Source organism: Mustelus asterias, chromosome 5 (assembly GCF_964213995.1).
Source record: "Mustelus asterias chromosome 5, sMusAst1.hap1.1, whole genome shotgun sequence".
Classification (NCBI taxonomy): Eukaryota; Metazoa; Chordata; class Chondrichthyes; order Carcharhiniformes; family Triakidae; genus Mustelus; species Mustelus asterias.
Window position 1 is genome coordinate 35544371 of NC_135805.1, and position 17226 is coordinate 35561596.

The 17226-nt window shown below is 47.7% G+C and overlaps 1 protein-coding gene across 1 annotated transcript in view; it reads left to right on the plus strand.

The window, feature by feature from the left end:
- The window catches only part of popdc1 (popeye domain cAMP effector 1), a 57602-nt gene that overhangs the window by 15885 nt on the left and 24491 nt on the right, over window positions 1–17226 (plus strand). Inside the window, exons 4-5 of the mRNA XM_078213500.1 lie at window positions 6037–6302; window positions 13140–13264. Of these exons, the coding sequence (XP_078069626.1) occupies window positions 6037–6302; window positions 13140–13264 (391 nt within the window). The remainder of the gene's footprint in view (window positions 1–6036; window positions 6303–13139; window positions 13265–17226) is intronic.

Here is a 17226-nt window from a genome sequence, read left to right on the forward strand (position 1 = left end):
TGAAAAGCTTACTCCATGTTCTCCCTTTACAGATGCTGCAAATACACACTGAGAGTTTCCAATATGTTACATTCTTATTTTATAAGAAGAACTAAATAGCGGCAGGGTCAACATTTTGTTTCCTCTTATTGAAATCACATTTTTTTATCAAGTGCTGGCAATGTTCCACATAAGTGTTCACTGAATTGAAATGAACTTACGCTGACCTTGTTTTAAATCATTCAACTCTGTCAGCATTTTGACAATGGACTTTTAACTGGGTTTTAAGCAAATTACTGCGGATGCTGATATCTGCAATAAAAACAGAAAATGCTGGAAACTATCAGCCGGTCCGACAGCAGAAAGCCCACCAATGCCTCTACTTTCTCAGAAGACTGAGGAAATTTGGCATGTCAGCTACGACTCTCACCAACTTTTACAGATGCACTATAGAAAGCATTCTTTCTGGTTGTATCACAGTTTGGTATGGCTCCTGCTCTGTCTAAGACCACAAGGAACTACAAAGGGTCGTGAATGTAGCCCAATCCATCACGCAAACCAGCCTCCCATCCATTGACTCTGTCTACACTTCCCGCTGCCTCGGCAAAGCAGGCAGCATAATTAAGGACCCCATGCACCCCTGACATTCTCTCTTCCACCTACTTCCATCGTGAAAAAGATACAAAAGTCTGAGGTCACGTACCAACCAGAACAGCTTCTTCTCTGCTGCTGTCAGACTTTTGAATGGACTTACCTTGCATTAAGTTGATCTTTCTCTACACTCTAGCTATGACTGTAACACTACATTCTGCACTCTCTCATTTCCTTCTCTATGAACGGTATGTTTTGTCTGTATAGCACACAAGAAACAATACTTTTCATTGTATGTTAATACATGTGACAATAATAAATCAAATCAAATCAAATCAAATCAAACCAAAGCATCCTGACTCTGAAAAATTGGTTCTACCCTCTTCCTACAGATGCTTCCAGACCTGCTGAGATTTTGCAGCATTTTCTGTTTTTTTTATTTAACTGGGCTTTGATCAGAGTAATTGCTAAAGGCTGTGGAATAAGATATAGTAAATACTGGACGGCTGTGCCTAAATCCAATTGCAAGGTTTAAAGATTTATTGTGCCTTTGTTTTAGGAACAACCCTGCTGGTTGGTCCCCAGCTCCATATAACTGCTACCTGGTTACAATCACCGCTGTTGTATGCTTCCCCTCAGCCACCGGCTGCTTCAGTGGGAATCAGGTGCTGTTTATTTGTGGAGCTGCTGGTGCCAGGAACAAAATGTTTGTTTGCAGCAGATGGATATTTGCTTAAAGCAATCCCAGCCAGGTTGCAATAAATGTTGCCATATGTCCCAGTGTTAATGAAATCAAAGCCACTTATGTGCATTCTTAATGTCGGGAGATACCTAATCGAGCACAAACAAATAGCTATCCTGCAGGGATATCTGTTCCTGTTGTATACCAGTCGGGTTATTATAAATCAGGTTTTCCTAATAATGTACCTTGTAATCTCTGCAGAGATAACACACACATCCCTACAAAGATTTTCCATTAGTGTTCCGCAATGAAGTGAAGGTGTTATAAAGTGATTATCCAAAGCTTTGCTGATTAAAAGGACGGCACGGTGGCACAGTGGTTTACACTGCTGCCTTACAGCGCCAGGGAACCAGGTTCAATTTAGGGTTTGGGTGACTGTGTGGAGTTTGCACGTTCTCCCTGTGTCTGTGTGGGTTTCCTCCAGGTGCTGCAGTTTCTTCCCACACTCCAAAGATGTGCGGGTTATCATAGAATCCCTACAGTGCAGAAGAGGGCCATTCAGCCCATTGAGTTTGCACCGACCACAATCCCACATAGGCCCCATTCCCGTAACCCCACATATTTACCCTGCTAGTCCCCGGCACTAGAGTCAATTTAGCATGGCCCATCAACCTAACCTGCATATCTTTGGACTGTGGGAGGAAACCAGAGCACCCGGAGGAAACCCACGCAGACACGGGGAGAATGTGCAAGCTCTACGCAGACAGTGACCCGAGGCCGGACTTGAACCTGGGTCCCTGGTGCTGTGAGGCAGCAGTGCTAACCACTGTGCCACCCCAGGGGCTGAGCTAGCTATGTGTGTATGTTGCTAACTGGGCTAGGTGGATTGGCCATGCTAAATTGCCCCTTAGTGTCAGGGGGATAGGGTAAATACATGGGGTTATGGGGATAGGGCCTGGGTGGAAATGTTGTCGGTGCAGACTCAATGGGCTGAGCGGCCTCCTTCTGCACTGAAGAGATTCTATGCTTTTATTCTATGATAAATTCTCAAGGTTGAGTCGAGCTACACTCCAGCTTGGATGATTTCCTTATATGTACCAAAAGCCTGTCCTGCTAATATTTATATAATGAGAATAGAAAATGCTGGATAGACTCAGCAAGTCTGACAGCATCTGTGGAGAGAGAAAAACATTTTGAGTCTGAATGACCCTTTACAGAACTCAAATATTTGAGCTAATGTTTACTTAGCACTAAACAAGAAAACAATAAGCAGATCACAGTGACCAAAACTTGGAGGTGTCATGCCCCATGGCTGTTATATCATTAATGATTTACAAATTAACATGACTAAACTCCAACCCCTATCCCATTCTCCCGTGAATACAAAACTTACAGGCGCTAGTTAAAATACATTTTATTTCCAACGTTAAACATGGTGAATCATATTTTGTTATGGAAAACACAAAGCTTATAATTTTGATGCGAAGGAAAGGTCAATGTTTGAAATTGCTCTTGGATGATCTTCTTAAGGTGGTCTCTCGCCCAGGACAGCAATAGAAGAAGATACCCCTTCTTCCAAGATGTGTAGGTGAGGGGGAAACTTGGGTAAATATGTGGGGTTAGGGGGAGAGGGCCTGGGTAAGATGCTCCATCGGTACAGACTTGATGGGCTGAATGGCCTCCTTCAGCACTGTAGGGATTCTTAGGATGGCACAGGGGTTAGCTCTTTTGTCTCAGAGCGTCAGGGACCCGGGTTCGATTCCTGGCTTGGGTCACTGTGCGGACTCTGCATGTTCTCCCGTATCTGCATGGGTCTGCATGGGTTTCCTCCGGGTGCTCCGCTTTCCTCCCACAATCCAAAAGACGTGCTGGTTGGATACATTGGCCATGCTGAATGCTCCCTCTGTGTACCCGAACAGGAGTGTGGCAACTCGGGGATTTTAACAGTAACTTCATTGCAGTGTTAATGTAAGCATACTTGTGACAAATAAATAAACTTTAAATGGTTCAGTGGAACTCCCTCTGCCTGGTCCTGCTGCGGGGGCGCGCCTGTGCACGGCGAGGGGTTACGGGGGCGCGCGGGCGCACGCGCCCGTTAGCGCGCGCTCCCGGCGATGTGAGAGCGCGCTCCCGGCGAGCCCTGATGTCCATTTTAGTCAATGCTGAGAGTGAGTTCAGTGAGAGGCGACTCGGTGCACAGTGCAGCTTCTGAGTGAGTGAATCTCTGTGACTCTCTGTCTCTGAGTGTGTGTGTGTCTGTGTCTCTCTGTGTGTGTCTCTGCGGATACATTATTCATCCCCCAGTGTTTGGAGCTGAGAAGCTGCCCAAAGGTAAACTCATTGTTATTTTTAATGTCAATCTTGTTCCCCCCCCCCCCCCTCTCCCAGTCACTGAGTGAATTCCCAGCGCCGAGCCCGAGGAGACATTTAGCAGCAAAGTTGCGGAGCTGTGTTTGTAACCCCGGGACAGCGGGGGGGAATGTGCGGCCAGATTGTGCGGGTCCCGGAGCCAGAGTCCAACCCATGGGGCCGGGATCAATCAGCCCGGTTCGCAACACACACACACGCAGCTCAGCCCTTGTCTGCCCCCCTCCCCCGATCCCCCTGTCTGCCCCCCCATCCCCCTCCCCCGATCCCCCTGTCTGCCCCCCATCCCCCTCCCCCGATCCCCCTGTCTGCCCCCCCATCCCCCTGTCTGCCCCCCATCCCCCTCCCCCGATCCCCCTGTCTGCCCCCCATCCCCCTGTATTCCCCCTCCCCCGATCCCCCTGTCTGCCCCCCCCACGATACCCTTGACTGCCCCCCACTCCGATCCCCCTGTCTGCCTGCACCCCGGATCCCCCCTGTCTGCCCCCCCCACGATCCCCCTGTCTGCCCGCCCCCCGGATCCCCCCTGTCTGCCCGCTCCCCGGATCCCCCCGTCTGCCCGCTCCCCGGATCCCCCCGTCTGCCCGCTCCCCGGATCCCCCCGTCTGCCCGCTCCCCGGATCCCCCCGTCTGCCCGCTCCCCGGATCCCCCCGTCTGCCCGCTCCCCGGATCCCCCCGTCTGCCCGCTCCCCGGATCCCCCCGTCCGCCTGCCCACCGGATCCCCCCGTCCGCCCACTCCCCGGATCCCCCGTCCGCCCGCGCCCCCCCGTCCGCCCGCCCTCCCGGGCCCCCCTATCCACCCTCCCCCCCCCCCCCCCCCCCCCGGGCCCCCCCGTCCGCCCGCCCCCCCGGGCCCCTCTGTCCACCTGCCCCCCCGTCCGCCCGCACCCCCCCCCCCGGGGCCCCCCGCCCGCCCCCAGGCCCCCCCCATCTGCCCGCCCCGCCGGGCCCCCCCCGTCTGCCCGCTCTCCCTGGGACCCTCCGTCCGCCCCCCCCCCCCCGGCCGCACGCCCCACCCCCCCCCCCCCCCCCCGGCCGCCCACCCACCCACAGCCCCGGGCCCGCCTGCCCCCCTCCCTGGACCACCTCGCCCGCCTGCCCACCCTCCCCGGACCAATCCGCCCACCTTCCCCCCCCCCCCCCCCCCCCCACCATCCCCCTCCGGACCCCCCCGCCCACCTGCCCCCTCCAGACCCACCTGCCCCCCCCCCCCCCCCCCCGGACCACCCTCCCTGCCCCCCAGCTCCCCCTGCCTGCTCCCCTGCCTGCTCCCCTGCCTGCCCCCAGCTCCCCCCTCCCTGCCCCCCAGCTCCCCCCTCCCTGCCCCCCAGCTCCCCCCTCCCTGCCCCCCAGCTCCCCCCTCCCTGCCCCCCAGCTCCCCCCTCCCTGCCCCCCAGCTCCCTCCTCCCTGCCCCCCAGCTCCCTCCTCCCTGCCCCCCAGCTCCCCCCTCCCTGCCCCCCAGCTCCCCCCTCCCTGCCCCCCAGCTCCCCCCTCCCTGCCCCCCAGCTCCCCCTCCCTGCCCCCCAGCTCCCCCCTCCCTGCCCCCCCAGCTCCCCCTCCCTGCCCCCCCAGTTCCCCCCTCCCTGCCCCCCCAGCTCCCCCTCCCTGCCCCCCAGCTCCCCCCTCCCTGCCCCCCAGCTCCCCCCTCCCTGCCCCCCAGCTCCCCCCTCCCTGCCCCCCAGCTCCCCCCTCCCTGCCCCCCAGCTCCCCCCTCCCTGCCCCCCAGCTCCCCCCTCCCTGCCCCCCAGCTCCCCCCTCCCTGCCCCCCAGCTCCCCCCTCCCTGCCCCCCAGCTCCCCCCTCCCTGCCCCCCAGCTCCCCCCTCCCTGCCCCCCAGCTCCCCCCTCCCTGCCCCCCAGCTCCCCCCTCCCTGCCCCCCAGCTCCCCCCTCCCTGCCCCCCCAGCTCCCCCCTCCCTGCCCCCCCAGCTCCCCCCTCCCTGCCCCCCAGCTCCCCCCTCCCTGCCCCCCAGCTCCCCCCTCCCTGCCCCCCAGCTCCCCCCTCCCTGCCCCCCAGCTCCCCCCTCCCTGCCCCCCAGCTCCCCCCTCCCTGCCCCCCAGCTCCCCCCTCCCTGCCCCCCAGCTCCCCCCTCCCTGCCCCCCAGCTCCCCCTGCCTGCGCCCCTGCCTGCTCCCCTCCCTGCCCCCCAGCTCCCTCCTCCCTGTCCCCCCTGCCTGCCCCCCAGCTCCCCCCTGCCTGCCCCCCAGCTCCCCCCTGCCTGCCCCCCAGCTCCCCCCTGCCTGCCCCCCAGCTCCCCCCTGCCTGCCCCCCAGCTCCTCCCTGCCTGCCCCCAGCTCCCCTGCCCCCCCCCCCCCCCGAAGTCTCCGTGACTGCCCCAGGTCCCCCTGTCATGGGAGGTGAGCACTTGGCCTCCAGCCCATGCTGACAGCCCCTGCTGTTGCTGTCTTTCTGTTCAGTGTGTTTAGGCTCGGCACAATGAATGCGGTGACAGACAGTCCCTGGACGTTCAGCTTTCTCCTGGAGAACGCCACCTCTGCTGTTTTGGATTATGGCTTCAGCAATGGGATGGGCCCGATTTCCAATCAGACCGAAAGCTGTGACAACTGGAAAGAAATCCACCATTTGGTCTTTCACGTCGCCAACCTCTGCTTTGCCATTGGCCTTTTTCTTCCGACCACCATGAAGGTCCACATGATACTTCTCCGCGGTATGATGAGCCTGGGTAAGTAGTGAGTTGCAGAAAATGGGAGAGAGGGAAACATTCTGGGAGCCTGGGTCAAACCCCACTCGTGAGAAGGTGCAGTATAATTTTGAATTGATTTATCATTGTCACGTGTATTGGAATACAGTGAAAAGTACTGCTTCTTGCGAGGTTTACGGACAAAGCATATCGTTCATAGAGTACAAAGGGGAGTAGGAAAGGAAAGGGTGGAGAATGTAGTGTTACAGTCGTAGCTGGGGTGTGGAGAAAGACAGATGGTGGGTGGCACGGTGGCACAATGGTTAGCACTGTCACCTCATAGCGCCAAGGACCTGGGTACAATTCCGGCTTCGGGTCACTGTCTGTGTGGAATTGGCACATTCTCCTCGTGTCTGCGTGGGTTTCCTTTGGGTGCTCCGGTTTCCTCCCACAGTCCAAAAATGTGTGGGTTAGGTTGATTGGCCATGCTAAATTGACCTTAGTGTCAGGGGATTTGCAGGGTAAATGTGTGGGGTTATGGGAATAGGGCCTAAGTGGGATTGTTGTTGTAGGTGCTGAGCTGATGGGCAGAATGGCCTACTTCTGCACTGCAGGGATTCTATGATTCTATTCTATGAAAGATCAAATAAATATATGGTAGGTCCATTCAAAAGTCTGATGCCAGCAGGGAAGAAGCTATTCTCGAGTTGGTTGGTACGTGGCCTCAGATCTTTGTATCTTTTTCCTGATAGAAGAAAGCAACTGCACATACGATGTGTTGGTCATATTAATGTGCTTTAAATCCAATGGGGTTGTGCCGACCCTGTAATGATAATGGATAATATATACTTAAGACATAGTGAGACATGGGCATAATATATGAACTTAAGACATAGTGAGTTATAAGCATAGTCAACCATTAGTTCTGAAAATCAATAACCTAGCTGTGGGAAAAGTTTTGTCCCAAACTTTGCTTAATCAGATTCATATAAGAACTGGTGACTATTGCATGACATTGCGTACAGTGTGACAGTACATGCAATGTGGAGTGGCAAAGTTAACATTTCAAGTATTGGCGTGCTTATGATTTGAAGATTACACTAAGGGTGTATCTAAGAGACAGATTAGAAGGATATGTGAGGAATGGAGGCAATGGGGAAATGAAGAGAAACCAGATCTCAGAAGAATGTAAAGTGAGAACAGCCAGACCAATGGCACAGGGAAAATGATATGGGGAAACTAGATAAAGCTGATGGCTGAAGGAAGCTGGAATACCAGGGAACTTCAGTGAAACTATAAGATGTTACTGAATCACAGAACAGCACAGAAGCGGGCCACTCAGCCTGTCATGTCTGTGCCGTCTCTCCAAATGAGCATTGCACCTTAGTGTCCTTCTGCCCATAACCCTGCACATTCTTTCTTTTTAGATAATCCCTTTTGAAAGCCCCAGTGAACCCTGCCTCCGTCACATTATCAGACAGCGCATTCCAGATCGCAAACATTGGCTGCTTGAAAAGGTTTCTCCTGCTGTCTCCATTGCTGCTTCTGCCAATAACCTTAAATTCATACCCCACTCATTCATTTTCCTTCCACCAGTGGGAACAATTTTTCACACTCTAGCCAGGTCCCTCATGATTTGATTTGATTTATTATTGTCGCATGTATTGGGATACAGTGAAAAGTATTGTTTCGTGCACGCTATACAGAACATACCATTCATGGAGTACATAGGGGAGAAGGAAGGGATAGGGTCCGATATGTAGTGTTGCAGTTACAGATAGGGTGAAGAGAAAGATCAGCTTAATATACGATAGGACCATTCAAAAGCCTGATAGCAGTAGGGAAGGAGATGCTCATGAATCAGTTGGTACGTACTTTCAGACTTTTCTATCTTTTTCCCAATGGAAGAAGGTGGTGGAAGAGAGTATATCTGGTGTGTGTGGTGTCCTTGATTATGCTGGTCGCTTTTCTGAGGCTGTGTCAAGTTTAGACAGAGTCAATGAATGGGAGGCTGGTTTGCGTGATGGACTGGGCTACGTTCGTGACCCTTTGTAGTTTCTTGTGCTCTTGGTTAGAACAGGAGCCATACCAAGTTGTGATACATTCAGAAAGGATGTTTTCTATGGTGCATCTGTAAAAATTGGTGAGAGTCTTAGTAGACATGCCAAAATTCCTTAGCCTCCTGAGAAAGTAGAGGTGTTAGTGGGCTTTCTTAACTATAGCATTGGCATGGAGGGACCAGGATAGATTATTGATGATCTGAACATCTAGAAACTTGAAGCTCTCGACCATCTCCACTTCATCACCGTTGATGTAGACCAGGGGTCTCCAAACTTTTCAGTACGAGGGCCACATCGTATATTTTACACATTTTCGGGAGCCAAAGAAAAAAAATTAGTTTTATAAATGAACTGGTGATGATTAAGCCCGTGAGATCGAATGAAATTCACTGTTGAAACAACAGGTTTCAGAACGCAAGACATATCCACATATTTTCCGCACAATGCTTGTTGATGGATAATGCAATGCAGAAACATGGGCTTTGAGAATCCACCAACCTCACAAGCTTTTGTGATTTGTCCAACCAAACCTTTCTTCACCCCAGACATGTTCTTTCCTCCATCAATTGTCACGCATTGCAGTTTATTCCACTCCAGGTTATATTCTAACACAGTTTTTTGCAATTCTTTGAAGATGTCTTCTCCAGTTACTGTGCTGTGCATGCTATGCACTGATGCTAATTCTTGTGTCACATTAAATTCACTGTCGATGCCACGGATGAATACTAGGAGTTGTGATGTGTCACACACATCAGTCGATTCATCAAGTGCGAGAGAATACAACTGAAAATGTCTTGCTTTGTCTGCAATTTGATGAAATATATTGCTTCCTATATCCTCAATTCTACGAGCAACAGTATTTGGCGCAAGACTGATGATTTTGAACAGATTAGCTTTTTCTGGGCATAACTCTTCCACTGCTTCCATTCTACACTCTTTGATGAGATCCCCATCGGTGAATGGCTTCCCTCTTTTAGCCAACACATGAGCTAGTTTGTAACTGGCCCTGGTTAAAGCTTCATTTTCAGTTATCTTCTGCGTAAGAAAAGTTTGTTGGGAAAGCAACCTGCGTTGCGTTGATTCAAAATTTTCTGAGTCAGCGACGGGGTTCCGGATGCGGGAGTGTTTTCGGCAGTGGGAATCCCGTCCCGCCCCACTGGCTGCGGGCCAGATGTTAGCCCGCTGTGGACCAGATGTTAGCCCGCTGCAGGCCGGATGTGGCCTGCGGGCCGTAGTTTGGAGACCCCTGACTTAGCCTACCTCACTCCCAAGAACCATGTCCAGCAGTGCTTTATTTCTAATCAGAATGGAAATATACTGCTGTCAAAAATTTTCTTGAACATGCTCTGGGAACTTCTGCCTCTCTCTGCCCTTCACACTACAACTATCCCACTCTATATTCAGATCTTTAAGTCCCCTAGAAACATGGAAAATAGGAGCAGGAGTAGGCCATTCAGCCCTTTGAGGGTGATCCACCATTAATTTCGATCATGGCTAATCATCCAACTCAACAGGCTGATCCTGCCTTCCCCTCCATATCCTTTGATCCCCTTCGCCCCAGGAGCTATATCTAACTCCTTCTTGAAAACATACAATGTATTCACCTCAACTGCTTTCTGTGATAGTGAATTTGACAGGCTTCCCACTCTCTGGGTGAAGAAGTTTCTCTTCATCTCAGTCCTAAAAGGTTTACCCCATATCCCTTAGACAGTGACCCTTGGTTCTGGATACCCCCACTATCGGAACATCCTTCCTACATATACCCTGATTGGTCCTGTTAGAATTTTATAGGCTTCTACGGGATCCTCTCTCATTCTTCTGAACTCCAGCAAATACAATCCTAATCGACTCAATCTCTCTTCACATATCAGCCCTGCCATCCCAGGAATAAGTCTGGTAAATCTTCTTTGCACTCCTTCCAGGGTAAGAACATCCTTTCTCAGATAAGCAGACCAAAACTGCACACAATATTCCAAATGTGGCCTCACCATGACCCTTTATAATTGCATCAAGACATCCCTGCTCCTGTACTTGAATCCTCTTGCTATGAATGCCAACATACAATTTGCCTTCTTTACCATCTGCTGCACCTACATGCTTACCTTCAGTGACTGGTGTATGAGGACACCCAGCTCTTGTTGCAATCAGGGTAGATGTAGGAAGGATGTTCCCGATAGTGGGGGTATCCAGAACCAAAGATCATCATCTAAGGGATAGGGGGTAAACCTTTTAGGACTGAAATGAAGAAAAACTTCTCCACCCAGAAGCCTGTCAAATTCACTATCACAGAAAGCAGTTGAGGCCAATACATTGTATGTTTTCAAGAAGGAGTTAGATATAGCTCCTGGGGCGAAGGGGATCAAAGGATATGGAGGGGAAGGCAGGATCAGCCTGTTGAGTTGGATGATTAGCCATGAGCGAAATGAATGGTGGATCACACTCAATTTGTAACCATTTAGATAATAATCTGCCTTCCTGTTTTTGCTACCAAAGTGAATAACCTCACATCTATCCACATTATGCTGCATTTGCCATGCATTTGCCCACTCACTCAGCTTGTCCAACTCCCCAATTATAACTACTCTATAATTCTTGCACCTCTCTATAAATTGCTTTGCAAATTTGTTCCAGTATATTTTTTCCACTAGATTATATAAACACATTTCCTTCCTTCATCATTGTTGCTGCCATTTTAATACTTGGTGTTTCTTTATTCTCATGTCAAATCTGAATGACCATTTTCTCAGCACAGTTACTGGCGTTGGAAGATGTCCTTTCAAAGGGATAATTCAGTTGGTTCACATTGTTTGGTGAATAACTGTCAACAAATAGAATATAGGAGCAGCTTTTGAAGCAAGTTTAGAACTATTGAAACTGTCATATATCGGAACTTTCAACCTCATTCAGTCATGCGCATCCCTAAATTTAATAATGTTAAACTTTAGAGAAATGGCTTCTAGAGAAATTTAATGAGATGTTTTCACTGTTTAATCTTAACCCAGGTCAAAAATCCACAGTGTGGGCATATTCTGCTCACTGCCTTTTTGTGGTATACTCTGGGGAAGAGGCGACACTGGGATGACACTTTGAGCTATGAAAAAAGATTGGATCGGCTGGGACTGTTTTCCTTGGGGCAGTGAACATTGAGAGGGGATCTGATAGATAGGATATGATAAGATATAAGATGATGAGGGGCATAGATAGGGTGGATAGGAAGACGCTTTTTCCGAAAGTGGAGGGGTCAATAACCAGGGACATAGATTTAAGGTAAGAGAGGGGAGTTGAGCATAAACTTTTTCACCTAGTGGGTGGTGGGAATATGGAACTCACTGTCTGATATGGTGGTTAAGTCAGAAACTCTTGTAACATTTAAAAAGTATTTAGATATTCACTTGCGCTGCCATAATCTCCAGGGCTATGGGCCAGGCACTGGAAAATGGGATTAGTGTAGTCAGATCTTCGTTGACTGACATGGACACCACAGGCCGAATGGTCGTCTTCTGTGTTGTAAACATCTCTGAATCTATGACATCCTAAATCTTGCTTCATGCAGGTAAACTCACTTCTTGCAGGTACACAGTTCCAGTTGGAAATGGGGCCCAGCAACTTTTAGATGTGATTTTCCTACTTCTCAAAGTGGTAAATTGAAAGTCAAGCTTTTATGAGCATAATCTGGCTGGGCCAGTCCTGGTATGATCCTGCAAAGTGCCAGAACTAAATTCCTTCTGCATTTACTCACTGGAATAGAAACATAGAAACTAGAAGCAGACAAAGGCCATTCAGCCCTTCGAGCCTGCTTCGCCGTTCATTTTGATCATGGCTGATCATTAAATTCAATATCCTGATCCTGCCTTCCCCCATATTTTTGATCCCTTTAGCCCCAAGAGCTATATCTAATTTCTTCTTGAACGCTTTGGCCTCAACTACTTTCTGTAGTACTGAGTTCCACACACTCACAGTCACCCAGCCAGATTACCCCATATTCTGAGACTATGACCCCTGGTTCTGGACTCCCCCACCATCAGGACCATCCTTCCTGCTTCTACCCTGTCTAACCCTGTTAGAATTTTATAAGTTTCTGTGAGATCCCCTCTCTTCTAAACTCCAATGAATACAATCCTAACCGAATTAGTGGTGCCCTCATTATATACCCTCATTTTTGATCCTAGGATTTCAGCTGAGTGCTGGAGCCATTTGGCATACCAATACTTTAACCCGCACATTCACAATGATGCACGACCCGCCTCTAATGATTTCTTTTTAGCATTTCTATAACTGAAAATTATGCATATTAAGATAATTGCAAATGTTTTGTAGTGAGTTAAAGGTGGTAATTCAAGCTCTGGAGCTATGATAATAACAAGACAGTTTATTGTCCATGGTTTATGATGTAACAATGTGGTTGACTCTTAAATGCCGTCTGAAGTGGCCTAGAAAGTCACTCAGTTGAAGGGAGATTAGGAATGGGCAATAAATACTGGCCCAGCCAGTGACATCCACATACCATGAACAAATAAAAAAAAAGCAAGAACTGCCCAATTGTGTTACTTTTTTCTAACGCAGTGCCAGCCATTTAGTAATCAGTTCAGCCTGGAAATGACTGCAGGCAATCTCGTCATTTATTTTAAATGGGTTACTTTTTAAAATAGTAGACAAATTGAGTGCCTTACTCGGTATAATTGCCATTTACAGTAATTTATAGCTATGTATCTTCAGATGTTCTTTCCCAATTAGGCTTTTTTTCTGTACTTGACACCTAATATATAAGAATGTTTCGATGGCAGGATTTTTGACTAGATTTGATTTTTTTCTTTCACAGGTTGTGCCTTCTTCATTGTGTGGGCAGTGCTTTATCGATGCGCTTTAGACGTATTGATCTGGAACTCTATGTTTCTTATTCTCAACATGTTACATTTTCTCTATCTGTTGTACAAAAGGAGGCCTGTAAGTAGAGTCCACTCTTTCTGATGTTTATTTACCTCTGACGGTGCACTGTTGATGCATTCTGCTGAAATCTTGTTGTATGCTATTTTAGAATATGAACAGGTTAAAAACCGTATTAAAAGAGTGCATAAACAAGTGTTCTGGCAGTGAAAATTACGCTCCTTGGCTGTTTGCTTTCAATCTTTTAAGTGTAAAGTCTTTGCCCAGTACTAAAATGTTGAGTGCTGGATGGAATCAGCATCCAGAGTAAGCCAGTGGTAAATACCGATTGGTAAACCAGACACACACACACGTCAGAGAAATAAATCTCTGCTGGTTGGGAAATATGTCATGAGGTGATCAGCTATCTCATTGGTGTGGATGTTTGGATTATTTCCCATCAGGTCGAAGAATTTAAACTAAATTTTAAAATTCCATTTATAGAGAAATTGTTTCACCGAAATATAAACCATTTTGATTGATATTCCTCTCTTTTGAAAAAAAAATACCAAAATTCCCTCTTAGAAAGCTATTCTGACTTGGAGTTACAAAATACAATTGTGCGAATTGGAAAATAGTTTCAGTTAATAAACCTTGGCCCGGAGTTTGCTATGACAACGATGGCAATATGGTCAGTGTCACTGTGATGACTCCACTGAAATTGACAGCATTGGGACTCCAGACATGCGCAGGATAATACAGAGGTTCAGAGGTTGCTGCCATTGAATCGATCCACCTCCGTAGGGCCTGTTGCAGAGGTTCCCGATGACTACCTTCTCCATTTCAATTGTGATTTGACAAAAAATTGCAGCAAAACTAACAGTGCAAAAGCGTAAAAACTCTTGAAAAAGCTCCACCTTGTTGAATGAGGTGTAATTGGGTATGGTGTATTAACTTCATACCATTACTGGCCCTGTAAAACTAATTTCAAATTAGTGGAAAGTCAAATTTCTCTGCAGTGATTTATGTTTTAAAAACATAAATTTATCTTTAAAAGTTGGATTCTATCTTAATACAATCAATCATTTGTTTTGCTGCCTAAATTTTTAAATTAAAAGAGAAGGATTTGAAGTAGTCTTAACCTGCTGGTTTATTGTGTGTTAGTTGGATTGGTTGTTTTTCCTCTCCGTATTATCCTGGATAAAAGCTTGTCTGGACTCCTGATGCTGACATCAGTGCTGCTGCATGCTAAAACATCCTCTGACCATACACCAGGTATAAACTGCCATTGGAAAAGAGGAAAAAATCCCATCAAAAGAGATCTCTGGATCTTTGTGGGTAACTTGCTTTGAGGTCTTGCTTCTCCAGAATCTGGGCCATTGAATTTATGACTTCCGCTCCTATGTCCCCTTACTTCCGCTCCTATGTCTTATGGTCTTATTCGAGGAATTAAGGGCTATGGGGAGAGAGCGGGTAAATGGAGTTGAAATCAATCATGATTGAATGGTGGCGTGGACTCGATGGGCCGAATGGCCTTACTTCCGCTCCTATGTCTTATGGTCTTATGATACTTTGGCAGCACCTCATTCAATGTCCAGGGCACTCAGTACTATAGGTACCTACTTCCAGTGGCACAGTAGTTAGCACTGCTGCATCACAGCGCCAGGGACCTGAGTTTGATTCCCGGCTTGGGTCACTGTCTGTGCGGAGTCTGCCCATTCTCCCCATAGTTTCCTCCAGGTGCTCCGGCTTCCTCCCACAGTCTGAGAGACGTGCTGGTTAGGTGCATTGGCCATGCTAAAATTCTCCCTCAGTGTACCCGAACAGGCGCCGGAGTGTGGCGACTAGGGGATTTTCACAGTAACTTCATTGCAGTGTTAATGTAAGCCTACTTGTGACAATGATTCATGAACTATTTGAATAGAACCATTGAATGGAAATACAGCAGGGTGAAGCTACAATACTCCCAATACAGAATGACAAGATCTAAGCATGATTCTCCATGTGGTGATATCTTGCTGTTGTAGGAATATAGGAACAGGAATTGGCCAATTAGCCTCTTAAGTTTGTTACAATGTTCAATGAGACCATCACTGATCTGTGACCAAGTCTACATACCGCCTTTGAGCCTTGGCGTGCCATTTTGACCTTGTCGAATGGCCAGATGTTATCTTTCAGAGGAGAATGGCTACTTTTTATCGGCAGTTTGGGAGTGATGTCTTATTGCTCCTTCTTGGATGTGGGGGAAGAAATAATGTTGTATCATTTTTTAAAAATGGAGCAGCTTAATGTAATTTAGAAAATAATGTTTACCACTCAGCAGCATCTGTGGCAGCCATGCAAGTATGTCTTTCCAGTTCACATGGGAGCTTTTCTATTTCTGCATCCTGATTCATACCTGTTCTGCTGACTACTTTTAAAAAAAAACTGCCTATTGCATCTGTCTCGATCAGTCTGAGGCATTGCAAGTTGGTTTTGCCTTTGCTTGTAATGTTGTATATCCACCACTGGAGTTGCTGAATGTATTTTTATTAAATGGAAGATCTTGTTCACTTTTGCCCAATAAAAAAGGTTATCCCTCTTGCCCTTCTAAATGTACCTCTGTTTCTTTGCATCAGTACTTGCTGAACTGTTGAAAGCTGCTGGCAAGTGTCAAATTATCCATCACCTTGAAAGTTCTGGCATAATCATTCCACTAGCCATCATGGTCTTCATGTCATGCATATCTGCAACTCTATTCTTGTATAGTTAAACAAAACATCTGTCATTGTCTTAGATATCACTAAATTCTTAATTGGAGCCTGGCATCGTACACTTTTTAGGCTCATTGGTTTAGGGATGCTCATAGGAACAAGCATTGATAATTTACTCCCTTGAGCTGATCTGTGACCAAACTCCACGTGCCCACCTTGTCCCATTTTTCTTAGATTTCAGTTGATCAAAGATATTATCAACAGTAATCTGTCAATCCCAGATTTAAAATTAACAAGTGGCCTAGCACAAAAAGCCATTTGTAGAACATAGGAATTAGGAGCAGAAGTAGGTACATTCAGCCCTTCGAGCCTGCTCTGCCATTCAATCAGATCGTGGCTGATCGCTCCCTGGTCTCAAATCCACCGGTTCTCCATATCCCTCTTTCCCTTTTATTATTAGAAATATATCTATCTCTCTCTTGAAATCATTCAACAATTCAGAACTCGCTATTGGGGCAGCAAGTTCCACAAGTTCACCACCCTCTGCGAGAAGTAGTTCCTCCTCATTTAAATCTACCACCTCTCAACCTATACCTGTGACCTCTTGTTCTAGATTTCCCCATAAGAGGAAACATTTGCTCTGCATTTTACTTTATCAATACTTTTTAAAATTTTATATACCTCGATCAGATCCCCTCTCATCCTTCTTAGCTCCAATGAGTACAAGCCCGAAATGTTTAATCTCTCCTCATACGTCAACCCCTTCATCCGCTGAATCAATCTGGTGATCCTCCTTTGAATTGCCTCCAATGCCACCACATCCTTCCTCAAATAAGGAGACCAAAACAGGACACACTACTCCAGATATGGTCTCACCAACACCCTATTCAATTGCAACAACACTTCTCTACTTTTACCACCTTTTGTATGTCAACGGTTTTCCTGACATCACTGCTGAAAGGTCTGGCTCTGGGAAAAGGCCTGGACACTCCAACCAGTAGAATTAGTATCTCTGATGAAAGGCTCCTGACCAGAAACCTTAACTCTGTCTCTCTCCACAGAGGCTGCCTGACCTGAGTTTTTGCTGCATTTTCTTGTTCTTATTTCAGATTTCCAGCATTCACAGTATTTGGAGAAATAATTTCTCTTTTCTTAACCCATCGGTTCCCCTTAATATTTTGAGAACTTCAATCAAGTCACCATTTAACTTTCTGAATTTCAGGATATCTAGCTCTGGTTTGTGTAATCACTCATCATAATTTGACCCATGGGTTTAGTTTATTTTATTTATTAGTGTCACAAGTAGGCTTACATTAACACTGCAATGAAGTTACTGTGAAAATCCCCTAG